Source organism: Eleutherodactylus coqui, chromosome 7, assembly GCF_035609145.1.
Source record: "Eleutherodactylus coqui strain aEleCoq1 chromosome 7, aEleCoq1.hap1, whole genome shotgun sequence".
Lineage (NCBI taxonomy): Eukaryota > Metazoa > Chordata > Amphibia > Anura > Eleutherodactylidae > Eleutherodactylus > Eleutherodactylus coqui.
Window position 1 is genome coordinate 117,327,221 of NC_089843.1, and position 17,731 is coordinate 117,344,951.

A 17,731-nucleotide genomic window follows, 5' to 3' on the forward strand; every position below is an offset into this window, starting at 1 on the left:
GGGAAACAGAGTGGGTCATATTACTAAATGGGGCTACATGGAGGTCCTATTCCTTAGTGGGACCACAGTGGGAGTACTATTATTTAGTGGGACCACAGCAAGCGCACTATTACTTTTTTGGACAACAATGGGGGCAATATTACTTAGCGGCACCAAATCATTGTCACTATTACTTAATGGAACCACAGCAGGGGCACTATTGCTATAAGGAGGCACTGATAAATTCATTAGAGGTTGCAAAAGCAGGATGGGAAGAGTGTGCAGAAGAAGTTAGGATTGGAAGAAATCTCAGTGGTGGTCTGACTCAGAGAGAAGAAAACTGAATACAGATGACTTCAAACAGATGACATCACCTCTAATCACTGAAGATAACTGCACTGTAATCACTTTTACTGTGTAGAGCCGATATTCGAGTACATTAGTTGATAACTGTAGACCCGCAATCGGACTGGGATGCTTGTCCGCAACTAAACATATAGAGAATTGCTGAATTTATGTTGTGAGCTTCTTTTCTGGTAGTGAATGTATGTTATAAATTTGGTTCTGGTGCTCTATTTGTTTTATGAGCTTGATTTTGTTTCTAAATTCATGTTATGAGCTTAGTTCTGGTAGTGTATAACATAGTAACATAGTCTGTTACAGTCTATTACATACCCTACCTCCCCATGTAAAGAACACCTACCTTTATTGGTTTAGAAACCTTGTTTCTTCTAGACGTAAAGAATGTCACCTTGTGACAGTCATCATCCTTGGAAGAAATAGATTATGGGAGAGATCTCTGTAATATCAGACAATTTTTTTATACATAGTTATTAGGTCACCATTCGGACATGCTTTTTCTAAACTAAATAACCACCATTTTGATAACCCCTATGCGTATTGTAACCCGATCATTCTATTTATTAAATTAGTTGCCCATCTTTGACCGCCCTCAAGCTCTGATACTTCCTACTTGAGTACCAGTCCCCAAAACTGTACACAATATTCCATGTGTGGTCTGACCTGTGATTTGTAAAGAGGAAGAACAATTTTCCTGTCATGTGCCCCTAGAGATCTTTTGCTTCACTGCTATTTGCCTCGGCAGCAGTTGCCTGGCACTGATTGCTGCAGTTCAATTTACAGTTAATTAAAATTCCCAAGTCCTTTTCTATGGCAGTTTTGCCCAGTGTTTTCCCATCTAGGCCTTAGTCAGACGGGCGATTTTTCGCGCGATTTGCGGATCGCATGACGGATGCGCATCCGCAAATCGCGTGACCGATGCGCGCAAGTCGCCCTGCAAATCGCCTGAAAATCTGCTCCTAGCCGCGTTTCATTAGAAACGGGCCGGAGCTGTCCAGCAATACAGCCATCTCCATTGAAAGCAATGCGCTGCGGGCGAGCCCGGGATGAATTGTCGGTAAGGGCTTAAATATATAAGCCCTTCCCTGCAATCCATCCTAAAATGTGTTCAAATAAAAAAAAATTGTATACTCACCTTCTCCCGGCAGCCGGAGCTCCGCGTGGCCGTCCTGCAGTGGGTGTGAAGGGGGTGTGAGTCAGACCTGCCCCCTGATTGGCTCAGCGCTGAGCCAATCAGATGCATGCCTCACTCACACCCATTCATGAATTCATGAATGGATGTGAGTCAGACCTGCCCCTGATTGGCTCAGCGCTGAGAGGCAGCAGTCACTCACCCATTCATGAATTCATGAATGGGTGTGTGAGTGTTTTCAGCCTCTGATTGGTCAGGGCTGTGACCAATCAGAGGCAGATCATTCAGCAGGCGGGGATTTTAAAGCCCCGCCGGCTGAATAGTGCCAAGAAGCAGTTCAGGAGAACTGACAGCGGCCGCGGCTGGACTCCGGCTGCAGTGGAAAGGTGAGTATACAATTTTTTTTTATTTTAACACATTTTAGAATGAATTGCAGGGAAGGATTTATATATTTAACCCCTTCCCGATAATTCACCCCGCGCACGCCGGCAGCCCATTGCTTTCAATGGAGCGGCTGTATTGCCGCTCCATTGAATTCAATGGGCAAACATCGTTCTTCTCTGTCACAGCTGTTACAGCTGTGGCAGAGAAGAATGATTTGTCTTCTATATGTTCTCAATGGAGTCGGCGCTGCTGCCGCCGGCCCCATTGAGCGCATATAGAGAAGAGAACAGGAATCGCAGATCGCAGATAGGTGCGATCTGCGATTTTTTGTTCTATAATTTATCGGACGAGCGCATAAAAAGCGCTCATGTGTCCGATACCATTGCAAAGCAATGGTTTTATAAAATCGCTGGACGCATGCGCAAATCGCGCGAAAAATCGCCCGTCTGACTAAGGCCTCAGTGTGTAATGTTGACATACATTTTTCTGCTCATGTGCATAATCTTTCATTTATCAGTGGGAAACCTCATTTGCCACTTTTCTGACCAAGACTCCAATTTATCTAGATCCATTATTCTGTCCTCTCTTGTGTTAATTATTTTGCACAGTTTTGTATCATCTGAAAATATTGATATTTTACTGTAAATTCCTCCACAGTATTGTTAATAAATATATTAAAAAGAATAGGGCGTTGTACTGACACTTGTGGCACATTCTCACCCAGAACAAGCATTGCTATTTTGTATACCAACATTTTACAGAATCAAATGTTTTGGAAAACTCAAGATATACAAGGGCAAATGACACTCCTTGATCCATTCTAGAACTTACCTCTTTGTAGAACCTGATGAGAGTCATTTGACAGAATACACCCCCCATAAACCCATGTAGTTATACAACTATTTTCCTTGAAGTAGTCAAGGGTAGCATCTCTTAGAAACCCTTCAAATATTTTACCCACAATAAAAGTTAGACCTACTAGCTTATAGTTTCCAGGTTCACTTTTTGACCCCTTTTTGAATATCAGCACCATATTTGCAATGTGGCAATCTAGTGGCACAGACCCCGTAACTATGGATTCCTTAAATAGAAGAAACAACATTCTGTCTATCACATTACTTAATTCCTTTAGAATTGAGGGGTGTATGCCATCGGGACTCAGCAATTTGTCTATTTTTATATTTTTAAGGTGGCTCTGTAATTTTACTTGGTTAGACTGGTGACATTTAATGGAGAGTTTAGTTTTTCACTGCATTTCATCTGACATTTCATTTTCCTGAGTGAGTACACTGGCAAAAAAATTATTCAACAGATTTGATTCCTCCCAATCACCCTTAACTATTTTTCCCTCATTACTTTGTAAAGGGCTAACAATTTTTGGTTTTAATCATTTTACTATTTATATAGGTTAAGACTAGTTTTACTCTCTTTGACAATAAGTCTCTCTGTCTCCACCTTTGCTGGATGATCAATGAGCGGAACAGGTTACTACGGAAAGTGGCGAGTTCTCCTTCAATGGAAGTGTTCAAACAAAGGCTGGACAAATATCTGTCTGGGATGATTTAGTGAATCGTGCACTGAGCAGGGGGTTGGACCCGATGACCCTGGAGGTCTCTTCCAACTCTACCATTCTATGATTCTATGATTTTCCCCTCTATGCATCTCTACTAGAGATGAGCGAACGTGTTCGGCTCCGCCCCTTTTCGCCCGAGCACCGAACTTTGCGAGCAATTCCGTGCTCGGGCGAAAAAAGTTCGGGGGTCGCCGTGGCAGCGCGGGGGGGTGCGGCGGGGAGTGGGGGGGAGAGGGAGAGAGAGAGGGCTCCCCCCTGTTCCCCGCTGCTGCCGCCCGCGCCGCCGCGCCTCTCCCCGCCCCCCGGCGCCGGCCGAATCTTTACGCGCGGACACTGAAGTCCTCGGTAAAGCCGGTGTCTGGGTGCGTAAGTGTTCGTTTAGAACACGTTCGCTCATCTCTAATCTCTACCCATAGAGACTCCATTTGTTCATTTTCCTCATATATATCTTCATATAGTATGGGCTTTAAGCTGAACTTTACAAAAAGACTAACTCCTCTCTCTTTCCATTTTTTTGATTCCTTCTAAACAAACTATAACCCTGCAAGTTAACCACCCAGTTACAGTTTTCATCCAGCCAGATCTTCATGATTGCCACTATGTTATAGTTTTCCCCATACCTAATTACTTCCAGTTTGTCAACCTTATTGGTCAGACCTCTAGCATTAGTCACCATACAGTTTACAAAGTTTGTATTTATTTTATTTTAAGTGTATCCCTATTAAGTGTATTGCCTGTTATAACCTTCCTACCACTAAACCCCCATTTTCATTACTTATGGCCCATTTACATGGGACAAACTGTTGGGCAAATCATGCCCAGCAGCTCATCCCAGTGATGCTTGCTCCTGTGTTGTTACACTATAGCAAGTGTTGCAGGTATTGCTCAGAGTGCTGCTGGAATGGAGGTGAAGCAGGCTGGAAAGCATTCTCCCTCTGCCAGCCTCCATTCACAGTAAACAGACCGTCATTCAGAAGTGAATAACTGCTGTTTACACTGAATGGCATGTCATTCAGTCACTGCATGCATTTATGCGGGATGATTATCATTCAAATTCCAGTGGGAGTGCGGGAATTTGAACAATTCTGAATGATAATTATCCCATGTAAATGGGCTATTAGTCCCAGATTACTGTCCATAATATCTTTCCCTCTTTCTATGTGGTTTCCCCCACCCAGTCCCTAATTTAATAATTCCTCTAACCCTGTAGGCATCTCTCCCACCACAGCTGCACCCTTCCCTACCGTCCCTATGGTAGAACCTGTAGCCAACAGCAAAGTTGGCCCAGTTCTCCAGGAACCAAAATCCCTCATTCTTACACCAACTCTTGAGCCACTTGTTAACCTACCTAATCTTCCACTGTCTTTCTGGTGTGACACATGGTACAGGTTGTATTTAAAAAAAAAACAACAACTTTGGAGGTCATTGTCCAAGCTTACATCTTAGTTCCCTGAAGTCGTTTTTAAGGACCCTTCACCTGTAACTTTGTCATTGGTGCTAATGTATACCATGACCACTAAATGCTCACTAGTCCCTCCCAGTAATCTGTAAACCCAATCTGTGATTTGTCAAACTTGAGTGCCAGGAAGACAACACACCATCTGTTCCCCTAATAATTGAGTCCCCCGCTTGTAGGACCTATCTCTAGCTTGCCATGCACTCTTTTTCCCCTTTTTTAATGGAGCAGACACCACCCTGTTGGTCATAGGCCATGTCGTGCTGTAGCAGTGCTAATCCGGTAATGGCAATACCCTCATCAGCCAACTTTGCATATTTGTTATGGGGTACCAATTCAGGACTAGTCTCCCTGGCAATCTTCCCTCTACCCATCCTTCTAACTCTCTCCCAGCTAGCTGCCTGATCACCCTGCACTCCCATACTACCATCCAACCCCACATCTGCCCCAGCGAGTGTCTGCTTAGTGAGCAGCAAACCCCTTTCCATGTTACCAATAGATCTCAGTGTAAAATGATTCTGATTTACCCCATATAAAGTTCAGCTGCTCTAGTAGGATTTTCTTGACATTTTCTTAGTTACATTTTTCATCAAAAACCATAGTCCGTAAAGAGCTTACAACACATCAAAGCTATCCAATTGTTGAAGCGTGTCAGTCAGGAGAGGAGTATTAAAATATTTCAAAAGCATTACATATACACCTTGGATCACAGTGAAAATGGTCATCAAGGAGTGGATTACATGTGGCACAACAGTGACATTACCTAAAAGTAGACATTCCTCAAAAACTGACAAAAGAAAAGCAGGAGTTTAAAAAAAAAATCTGTACTGCACATGTCCGACAATGAGCCATGCGGACCATCCGCAGTACCTAGAAGCCGGAAGAAGATAACTCTGCGCGGACACTGGCAAAGAAGACGACAGGTACTCAGGGTCACCCGCCTCTATTCTGCTGCAGAATTTGTTGAAACCCCTTCACTTACATTGTGAAATCCACAAGTGGATTTCATTCTGCAATGTGTGAACTCATCTTTAAGGCCTGTTTACATGCAAAGATAATCTTTCAAGGGACTGAAAGATTGAAAGATTTAGCAATATATTTGCATATGGTGTTAACGGCCATTAACCCTTTATCATCCTCATTTGCATGTAAAAGGGCCTCCAGGAGGTATTTGCAGAGCCCAACATGTGATTAATCACACACCCAGTTGTGCACACAGCTGCATTGTTGTGATCGCAGCTGACAGCAGATTACATTGTTATCTGCTGGCTTCTATGAAGATAATAGCGTGTGGTCTATTAAGAGATAAATGTGTTTTCTTTATCTCTCAGTCACTTAACAATGGATTTTAACTTCACCTTAAAATCATCGTTCAAACGAAAAATGCATGATGCCCTTCGTTTACATGTAATGATTATCGCTGATTTTCGATCATTTGAACAAATTTTAAACAATAATCGTTACGTGTAAATGGGCCTTTAGGTTAAAGGCTATAAACGTTTTTAATTGCCCCAATGCTTCTTAAACAATTGAACAGCAGGTGTTCAATAAACTTAATTAAAAATCTCCTACCATTTTGTGTCAAGAGGGTCAACATATGATGAAGTTCAACTTTTTGAAAGTCAAAGATCTCATGACTGCTTTGACTAGACCACTTTTAATAATTCAGCTGGGACATTAAGATTTGTAAACTTGAACACATTTTACAGTATTTGAGTATTTGAAATGGTTGCAGGCACTGCAATGAAAATCTTTCTTTAGTCCTTTTCTGTTTTTTATGGTCTGTGGCTCTTTTGCCAACTCATTTCACCTATACCTCTTCATTTTCTTTTTTTCCCCGTTATTGACTCTTGGAATGTGCAGAACTGCTTTCTAGACAAACGCCATCTTTCCTATTACATTATTTCAGCTCTGCTAATTTTTCAATCTCTCACCTCTGTCATTCAAAATTTTTTCAGATTGCCATTTTTTCTTTTTTTTGTATTAAGTCAAGTCAACTGTAAAATGGGAAAAACTGAAATGTTTCTTTTCCAAACTTTATCATTAATGTTTAATCCTCTTGGATCCATCACATTGCTTTTATCAGCTTCACCTGAGTTTTTGAACAGTGATACATACTAATGGCATTAAAGAACTATTTTTGGCCTTTTCAGGTTAAAAATACTGCTATTTATTTTTGAAAATACTAGTATTTGATAGTGTTGAAGGATTTTACTAATATTATTTGGCAGTGCTTAGAAACAGTGCTGAAAACATTCTACATGATCCTATCAAGTCAACCATTTACATCCATTTTTGCAGTGTTAACCAACATATTGTATTCGACTTTTGTGCTCAATATTAGTGACAGTTGGCATGTTTTATTCATTGTCCATATAGAAAATTACAGCAAACTACAATAAAACTACAACATGCTATTAAACCCCTGAGAGCTCATATCTTGATCAATATTTTTAAATGCTAATGCCTAAGGGACCTTGTCTGCAGAATGCAGCGCAGTTGCAGATTTTGTCAATTTGTGTGGATTTTGTTGCATTTTTAACTAATATTCTTGTGCATTATATGTAGACTTTCATTGTAGAATTACATCTCCTATATCTTAGAAAGTCACAACAACAATTTCGGAAGATGTCCTTAATTCCACAGCAGAAAGCTTTTCCACTGCATAAAATAATCTTAAAGTAAAGACGTGCAGATTTTAACGAGTGCGGAATACAAGCCCCATAGGGATAACATTGTGACGCAGAAATGTCCGTGCAGACTAATTTCGTCCAGTGTAAAATGTTCCTAAGGACTATTTAGATGGGAGTACTTTTTGACTGTGTGCTGCTCATGCCCATGTTTCACGGACAGGATATGCACCCATAATAGCCTATTAGGCTATTCAGATGCCTGTTCTTTTATACAGATCATTGGCCCGTGTGGAAAACATGTTGCATGTCCTATTCTCATCTGTTTTCATGAATAAGAGTAGGGTATGCGGTGAATGGAGGTCTATGACTCTATGAAGTTCATACAGCACATGGACAGTGTCCATTTGCTGTTCAATGATTTTTGTGCCTGAGATTCTTGGACAGCAGCTGACTATGGCTACATCAATCGACAGCTATTGTTCATATTTTAAAGCTGGTTGTCACAATTAAGGTAGCTTCAGACTGGCGCATTTGAGCAGCTTTACCTGAATGGATATGCAAATATGCTCGCCTCAGTGCAACATATTTGCACTATGAACAAGGCTGATGAAGTAGATTTGCACTTATGTCTGTGCATAGCACTGTACTTTTTGCGCATGCAGAGCCAGTCCACACGCATGCGCGACACACCTCTTCTGTGGTTTAAAATGCTATTTAGCCTAATGAGGTCCAGATGTGTTCTTTTTCCCACTGAATTGAGGCAGCATATTGAGTGCATATTTGCGCACCTCTCACAAACTTCTATGTTGCTCTTAGTGCGCAAATACACAGGAAAATAGAGCAGGAGCTTTTTTTTTGCACATGCACGAAATGTGCACACAAAACATGGTCATGAGAACAAATGCATAGACATCAAAGGATTCTATTCTCTCTGCATTGCATACGTGTATCTTACATGTCCAAAAACACGCACATACGGCCATCTGAAGGAACACATACTTTTGTTCTGTTGGGGGCGGCTTCAGATGGCCGTATGCGCAACTATGCTTGTGCTACGGAGCACAGTTGTGCACAAATGTATTTTTTTTACTTCTCAGGTTGTTCAAACTCTGCGCCATAGCGCAGGCGTTTGAAAAAAAAAAAAAAAGCAGTAATATAGGCACAGTGTTTTAATTTTCCGGGTTGTCTTATAATAATTACCTAGCAGCCGGCGTCGTTTGGATCCCTCGTGCTGGTCTTAATCGCTGCTGCAGGCTTCTGTGTCCTCCTGCATGCCGCCAGAGCAATTCTTCCTTTAAAACCGCTTGAATAACAACTCTAGAATATAATTAGTAAATATCAGCCATATAAAAGAAAGACAAACACTAAAAGAACATGATTAGAAGAACAGGCATTGATTGATGCTACAAGACAATGATTCAAAGCACACAAGTGTATAAACAAAAGAATGTTTGATAAAGATGATTTGCATTTTCAAATGGTAAAGTCATAGTCCGGCTCTTAAAAGGCTTTTACCATGAAATATATTTATTCCCAGTCCTGCAGATTGGAGATAAATGTCCGATCACTAGGGGTCATTTCCCAAGAAAGGCATCCCCTAAAATGTGAGTGGAGCAGTAGTGCGCATGCTCAAACACCACTTTATTCACTTCTGTAGGACAGGGGAAAAAAATCAACGTGCTTGACTATCTCACTACATTTCATAGAAGAGAAAGTAGCAGTGGTCACACATATGCACTACCTCCACTTCTCCATTCACATCAGGTGTTCTTGGGATTCCTAGGGGTCGCAATGGTTATACCCTCAGCGATGAGACATTTATCCTGTATTATATGGATAGGACATAAATCTCTTCCATGGCAAACCTCGTTTAACCCTATTAATATTCATCCATGTGCTTTGAAAAAGATTGTGCATGTAAGACATCCCTAAAAGATTGCTGCTGAAGGGGGATCTAAAAGTTATTAAATTCAAGGGTTCACTTACTTTCTCCACACACATTGTGAATGTATAATCAGTGTTCTAAATAAAAAATAAATAAACATATGCCTGTCTGTGTGCTATTAGTTTAGTTAGATAGTTTATCTATAATTATTAATTAAGTAATCCAAACACATTTTCATTAAAGAAGATTAATTCCGAAATTCAGGTAATTCTAAAGAGTTCACTTTCTTTTTTCTTGCAACTATATATTTTTTTTTACTTTGTCCATCTGTTTTGTCAAAAATAGCTCACACCATTCTACATGGTAATTTCTGCATTCAATTTCTCCATAGCAATCATTTGTTTATACCCAATTTAATTATAACAAACTTATGAAACTTTCCCCCCCTTTTTAAGTTATTATTTTAAGGTTTTTATTGTAATGGAAAACTTGTGTAGAAATTTGTCAAATCAATCTATTTCTGTTCAGGAACTTTCTAAAAGCTTTTAGATAATAAATGTATTCAAAGACAGAAGGTTTTGATATGAATTTTATTATCACTTTAGGCTAATATGAATAATGCTGTAAATGACCTTTTTATTTAATTATTAAGAATTTGTGTTCATTTGTGCTTTTATGTAAATATTCAGATCATGATATTTTTGTTTTTTTTCTTTTTACTTTGAAAACATTAATTCATTGCTATTTGTCATATGTCATGCTTTAAAACGATCCAAGGAAGCGTTTGCTGAAGCTTAGTATGAAATATCTTATCAGCTGCTGTATAATTATGTAATTAAAGCTTTCTGCAATGTGGTGTTGTACATCATGAGGACAAGCGCATTAAAATTCTTCCTTTTCACTCGCTGATCATCGTAATATCATTAGTCTGGAACTTAATTCAAATATATATATTAGTGTCCTCTGTCAATGACATATCATATGTTCATTAATTCTCATAAGACTATCTATCTATCTATGTATCCCATACCTATCTATCTATCTATGTATCCCATATCTATCTATCTATCTATCTATCTATCTATCTATCTATCTATCTATCTATCTATCTATCCCATATCTATCTATCTCCTATCTATCTATCTATCTATCTATCTATCTATCTATCTATCTATCTATCTATCTATCTATCTATCTATCTATCTATCTATCCCATATCTATCTATCTCATGTCTATCTATCTATCTATCTATCTATCTTATCTATCTATCTATCTATCTATCTATCTATCTATCTATCTATCTATCTATCTATCTATCTATCTATCTATCTCATATCTATCTATCTCTCTCTCATCTATCTATCTATCTATCTATCTATCTATCTATCTATCTATCTATCTATCTCATATCTATCTATCTCTCTCTCATCTATCTATCTATCTATCTATCTATCTATCTCTAGCTATCTCATATCTATCTATCTATCTATCTATCGCCTCCTGCAGACGGCCAGGTCGGAACCCGCTACGAGAATTCTCGCAGCGTGATGCAACCCGTGCCCCTGCAGTGACCACTGTGGCTCACCTGCTCCTGGCCTCTCCTTCTCTCTGCTATGTGCCAGCTGCTGCCCAGCCGACACAGAGCTGAGCCGGCTCGTCACTAGTGACGTTTCTGTGTGGGTCCCTGCGAGGCTCACACAGAAATAGGACATGCCGCAATTTGTTTTCCATGTGTGTTTTCACGCGGTGAAATCGTGTCTGTCTGCATAGGATTGCATTCCTATGGCAGTGGGCACAGGCGGAAATTCTGCGGGAAATCCCACTGCGGAATTTCCGCCCGTGTGCATGGGGCCTAATCCATTCTTCTAATATTGTGCAGCTTCTGATATGTTAGTATGTTATGTCTATTTACTGTGTGTATATGTATATATATATATATATATACATATATATATATATATATCAGATTTATGTTAACACATACCTAACATTTCAGACAACTTAGCTTTAAGTTTAGTTGCTAGAGAAGCATTCAGCTTCTCTAGCAACAGAGATGTTGGGAAGACTTTGAAGCTGTGGGGAAGGGATTGTTTTCCCAGGCTCACTCCCCTGCACTCACACTGCTCTGAGATCTGCAGTCAGCGTGTACACAATATTTGTTACTATTGATTTTATGTTGACCTAACCTGCTGTGCTCACTTATTTTTATGTTGAACGCATTTTATGTGTCCAGGTTTCTGTAGCCAACGCACCATATTTCTTATTAGACTGATCTTTATTAGCTGCTTTACTAGGTCTTATGTGTTTGCATGGACACAGTATATACAGAGATAGTTAAAATATAGGCTCACAAGCACTGACTGGGCATTGCTCTGGTGGTACACCTCCATCCTCCACTGTTACTTCTTTATTTACAAATTCTTCAGGGCCATCACAGGAAGAACAAAGAACTCCTCTGCAGTAAACCACGGTATATGCCACAAATGTTACCTGTAGCATCCTCTTCTATCAGGAGAATAGGGGTTCAATGATCACTATTCACCAATTCCTGCCCATCTCCATCTACTTCAATGCAGATATGGCCTCACGCAAGTGAAAACACTTTTTCATTGAAGTCAATGGAGAAAGTAGAGTTCCCATAGGTGAGACTTGCATTCATCATCTATGGCATATTCTATGAATATGCCTAAAGTGTATATACCCCTTTAACCATCATAGTATGCTTTTTTACAGTACCTGCAGTAATTTAGAAGGCTGTTCATTCATATATTTAGAAATTACAACTCTTAGCATACCCTTAACCCTTTCCAACTCTGTGTAATACATTTATGGTGGGAAGACATTAATGTATAATGATGCGTATTTGCAGCCCAGTGATATTGCAAATGGGCCTGTGTGTCTTAGATGCCAGCTCTGAATTTAAGTCCTATTTTGGCCTTGATATTGGATAAAGGCAACACAAGTCAACACAAAAAATATAGCTTTTCAATGAGCATTGAAGACAAAGATTTATTGAACACCCTTAAAGCCCTGTAACTCTTTATAGACTGTTAGATTCCAATGATTGTTTTGTATTTGTTTCACATATTCATTCTCTTTAGGCCTCAGTCACATGGGCGATTTTTTTGTCACAGCTGTGCCAGACTAAAAAATGCAACTAGCTGTTAAAGGGTGCTATACAAGTGTATGTGAGGGGGAGGGGGGGGGGGGATATTAGCAGAGTTAGCTATACATTGCCATTATTTAGCTAACACTGCTAAACAATGGCAATGGAAGCGAGAGGGAGTTTGTGAAACAATTCCCCAGGGAGGAAGAGAGTGAGATTAGCAGTGGGTAGTGCTGATAAAGAATGTCAGATGGGTGTATGTAGTGGGTTGAAAGTTTCCTGCTGTCTGGACTAAATCTTCACCAAAATCTGCATATTGCATAAGGATTTTGATGTACTTTTTTTCTTCTACTATGGAACTGCAGTGTGAATTTCAGCTGTTCAAAAGAGCAAGCATATTGTGACATGACTAGTGAGTTATCCCCAATATGCCTCGCCGTTTTATAGAAGGATACATTTTCCACGTTATGCAGGGGCTGAAATAACCCAACTACAGTGACAGCTATAATTTTTACGCTTCATTCACACAGGTGTATGCAATCTTGGTCTGTAAAATGCCCTGTTTTCACTGCGTGTGTATATTGTATGTGCGCCTATGCACATTTTTCTGTTTGTGTTGCATCCGTATTCACTCTATTTTTCACACGCACAATTAAAAAAAAGCCTCAGCGGGCCCAATTGATCCATCTTTTTTTCCACGGTCTCCGGGCAACATGCATAAAAAACGGAATGAATATGCATATGACAACCTTTTTCACCGCATTTTTTACATAGACTTTCAAGAGCAATTTTGGTCCATGAACACGGACAACAATAGGATATGATGTAATTTTTGTACATGCAACATCGGTCCACGAAAAAAATGAACATCTGAATACACCAATTTAATACAATGGTTCTGTACTCAGTCCACATTCAGTCAGTTAAAATAGGAACTGCATACGAACAGAAAATGCACCTGTGTGAATGCACTCTTAGGTCTCGGTCACATGGGCGTTTTTTCCCACGGTTTGCAGATCGCATAATGGATGCGCATCCGCAAATCGCGTGACCGGGGCCGACGATTCGCTGAAAAAGCTGCACCTAGCAGCGTTTTCAGTGAAACCGCCCTGCACTGCCCGCTATCCTCTGCCACAGCTGTGCCACAGCTGTGGCAGAGGAGAACGATGTTCACCCATTGAATTCAATGGAGCCGGCAATACAGCCGGCTCCATTGAAAGCAATGGGCTGCCGGCGAGCGTGGGATGAATTTTCGGGAAGGGCTTAAAAATATAAGCCCTTCCCTGAAAACCATCCTAAAATGTGTAAAAATAAAAAAAAAAGTATACTCACCTTTTTCTTGCAGCCGGAGTTCAGCCGCATCCGGCCGGCAGTTCTCCTGAACTGCTCTGTGTAGTATTCAGCAAGCTGAATGGGCTGCCTCCAATTGGTCACAGCCCTCACCAATCAGAGGCAGCTCTCACTCACCCATTCATGAATTTATGAATGGGTGAGTGAGAGCTGCCTCTGATTGGTGAGGGCTGTGACCAATCAGAGGCAGCCCATTCAGCAGGCGGGGATATTAAATCCCCGCTTGCTGAATACTACACAGAGCAGTTCAGGAGAACTGCCGGCCGGATGCGGCTGAACTCCGGCTGCAAGAAAAAGGTGAGTATACTTTTTTTTTTATTTTTACACATTTTAGTATAGTTTTCAGGGAAGGGCTTATATTTTTAAGCCCTTCCCAAAAATTCATGCCGCGCTCGCCGGCAGCCCATTGCTTTCAATGGAGCTGGCTGTATTGCCGACTCCATTGAATTCAATGGGCGAACATCGTTCTCCTCCGCCACAGCTGTTACAGCTGAGGCAGAGGAGAACGATCTCAGTATATGTTCTCAATGGGGTCGGCACTGCTGCCGCTGGCCCCATTGAGCGCATATATAGAACACAGCGATGCGCAGAACGCAGATGGGCGCGTTTTGCGAATCGTTGTGTCCTATAATTGATTGCACATCCGCATAAAAAGCGGACATGGGACCGATCCCATTGGGATGCATTGGGTCTATAGATCTGCAGATCGCAAGCACGTCTGCAGATCAGACCAAAAAACGGTCGTGTGACCGAACCCTTATGCCGGCTTTACACAGGTGAGAAAATGCACAAATCTCGCACAAATATGAACCCCATTCTTTGAATAAGTTCATACACATGAGCGATGCTTTCCCGCATTGCACCGTGATGCAATGCGGGAAACAAGTGGTGGCACGTCCTGTCTTTGTGTGTGCTCTCGCATCGCCTCTCCTATTGTTTTCAATGGGGCCGTACCACATCGTACCACAGAGGTCTCCCATTGAAAATGATCTTCGACTTCCTCGAAGTGATATGAGGCGGTTTTAAGAGAAAAACGCCTTGCATCCAGAGGAAAAATGCATGTTGGCAAGTGCGAAATCAGGCCGTGATTCACGGCCCAATATCATGATTTATGAATCCCACAACCAGGACGTGATCTTCTGTGAGCGAATGAGGACTGCAGAATGCATGACAAAGCTCTGGAGAGCAGTGGGAGAACCTGGAGCGAGCCTGATACGTTAGTATTCCTTTGTTTTTTATTTTTTGGAGTGCAGCTACGGCTTATTTTCTAATGTTAAAGTCACATCACATAAAAACCATGATTTTTTGCGTTGCGTTACGACAAAAACAAAGACTCCTTAGGGAAACATGGGCTACAAAAAAATCACAAATCGTGGCAATATTGAGCATGCCAAAATTTGTTTTCCTCGCCACATAGCATCAGTAAAAACATTGCGAATGCGAAGGAACCCATTAGAAAGCATGGACTTCACATACATGCGATCTGTAGCACTGTTGCATTGCAAGAAAATCACGCCATTTTGTCGCTTGTGGGAAAGCAGCTTAAGAGTCATGTTGACTCCTTTTCGCGATTTTCTTTTTACAAAATGAAGAAGCGGTCAACCTTACGCTGAAACAGATTATACCAAACTATACCTCAATGAAATCATTTCTCTTAAGTTCAACACTAACTCTTTTTATATTGGCAGTGCTGCTTTTGTCCTGTTGTTCAAATAACACATCTTAAGCCATATAACAAAGAGGTCCAATTCAGTGAGTAATAAAAAAACATCAGAATTCTTACAGATTTTCTATATTATTGAATCCCCATAAACATTCTTTGAACATCAGGTGAAATAAAACAACCATTTCTATAGCAAACAGGGATTATGATTGACATTAAAGGCAAGGCAACTACAGTTCTCTAGCTATGTACTTAAAGAGACCCTGTCACCTCTCAACAGCACCATAAATTAAGTTATGCTACTATTAGGGAAGGTGATGGGTAGCTGTTATTCAGTGAAGTTCTCCCTTGGCACAATAATCTAACTCTTTTCAGATTGCTGTGTGCTTGCCCTCACAGAGAAGTCTATGGGAGAGCATATGCACAGCAATTTGAAGGGAGTCAGATTTTCATACGTTTGCAATGTTCAGCTGTTGTCAACACAGTATCAGGAGAGCAGGTGCGTATAAAAAAAATACATCACCCGTCTCTCTATCACATCCCATAACAGCACCATAGTAACATAGTATGTTAGGCTAAAGGGAGACAATGTCCATCTAGTTCAGCCTGTTTCCACCCCTCTTGTTGATCCAGAGGAAGTAAAAAAAAAACCCAATGAGGCAGAAGCCAATTTAGCCCATTTGAGGAAAAAATTCCTTCCCGACTCCAAGATTTAATTTATGGTGCTGATGGGAGGTGACAGATTCCCTTTCATTAGTAATTCTTTCGTTACTTGCTATAGAACTCATAGTCCCTTTTCTACTTTCAGAGTTTGTAGCCTCAGATATTAATAAATCATCATCCAAAGACATCATATTATCTGTTCCAATGCATTTCATCACACTTGGCAAAACATCAAGTGGGCTCTAGGCTTTCATAGAAATCATTGTATTCAAATTCCATTTTGATAATGTATGCAACATGTACCCTTAAAATTTTATAAATAGTTTGTAACACTAAATTAATTGATTATTACTAGAGATGAGCGAGCACACTCGGATAAGTCAGCCTCGCTCTTCTTGAGTAACTGCATTCTTGTCCGAGCGTGCTCGGGGGGGGGGAAGGGGGTGGCGGACAGCGGGGGGAGAGAGTGAGATCTCTCTCTCTCCCTCCTGCTACCTTCCACCGCCCCCCGCTCACCCCCAACCCCCCCACCCCCAGCCCGAGCACATTCGGACAAGAATGCAGTTAATGAAGAAGAGCGAGGCTGACTTATCCGAGTGTGCGCGCTCATCTCTAATTATTATTAATGGACGGTGTGTAGTACATTTAGCACATAGTATATGATCCATTGGACTTTTATATTCAGAATGTTTTGTTGCAAGATTATTGAATGTACTTCTTCCTAGGAACGAGCAGGAGGATGAAGAGTGAAAAAGTGACTTTATCGAATTTTAGTTTGCTACAGCAAATAATAGAACACTACTCACTAAAGTACTGTACATAATTGCAGACTATAAGTAGAAGAGCTATGTTACCTTGACTCCCGTATTAAACAATATCCTTGATATTGTGAACAAAAGAAAGTTTCTAAAATGGATAAAATAATAAAAGTAATGATATAGTTGTAAACACCCTTACACTATGTTTCAGCAATCTTTTCATATTACTCTGACAAGGTCTTCATAACTAGCAAATCATTATTTCTTCTTTTTTTTTAACTTTTGTCTGAACTTTTACCATTTCATATATTGAATATACATTGTGATGCAGCAGTATAAATGCATGTACTTTTCATCCATTGTTTTACATATTCACATTATATTCGTTTCTATTGTGTTTTTTTTTCCCTTCCACACATGCTGCAGTGTCGAATATTTTGTGGCGCAAAGAAGGTATTCATAAAGCACTTTCTGTCTTTTTTTTAAATTAATTTGAAAATTATATGTTGCGTGTTTACATTGTGACTATGATCATAGGGAGAAGAACAATCCTTATGGTACACAGCATGTTTGTAGTATAATTATGTTCTACAGAATTGTGCAATACCCAGTGTAGGAGCTTCATCTACTGTTTTCGGTTTGTTGACATACTGAAAATCACATCATGAAACGCTATCACCAAATTAAAGTAAAAATGTAATACAAAGATTCAATACCATAATTTGCTGTTTGAATACATTGATTAGTAAAGCAGGATAGGATAAAGTAAAAATCGATGTAGATTTCTA

The 17,731-nt window shown here is 40.3% G+C and overlaps 1 protein-coding gene across 1 annotated transcript in view; it reads left to right on the forward strand.

Moving 5' to 3' along the window:
* Nucleotides 1-17,731, forward strand: part of FSTL5 (follistatin like 5) — a 597,054-nt gene that overhangs the window by 504,433 nt on the left and 74,890 nt on the right. Inside the window, exon 11 of the mRNA XM_066574679.1 lies at nucleotides 17,370-17,396. Coding sequence (XP_066430776.1) covers nucleotides 17,370-17,396 — 27 coding nt within the window. The remainder of the gene's footprint in view (nucleotides 1-17,369; nucleotides 17,397-17,731) is intronic.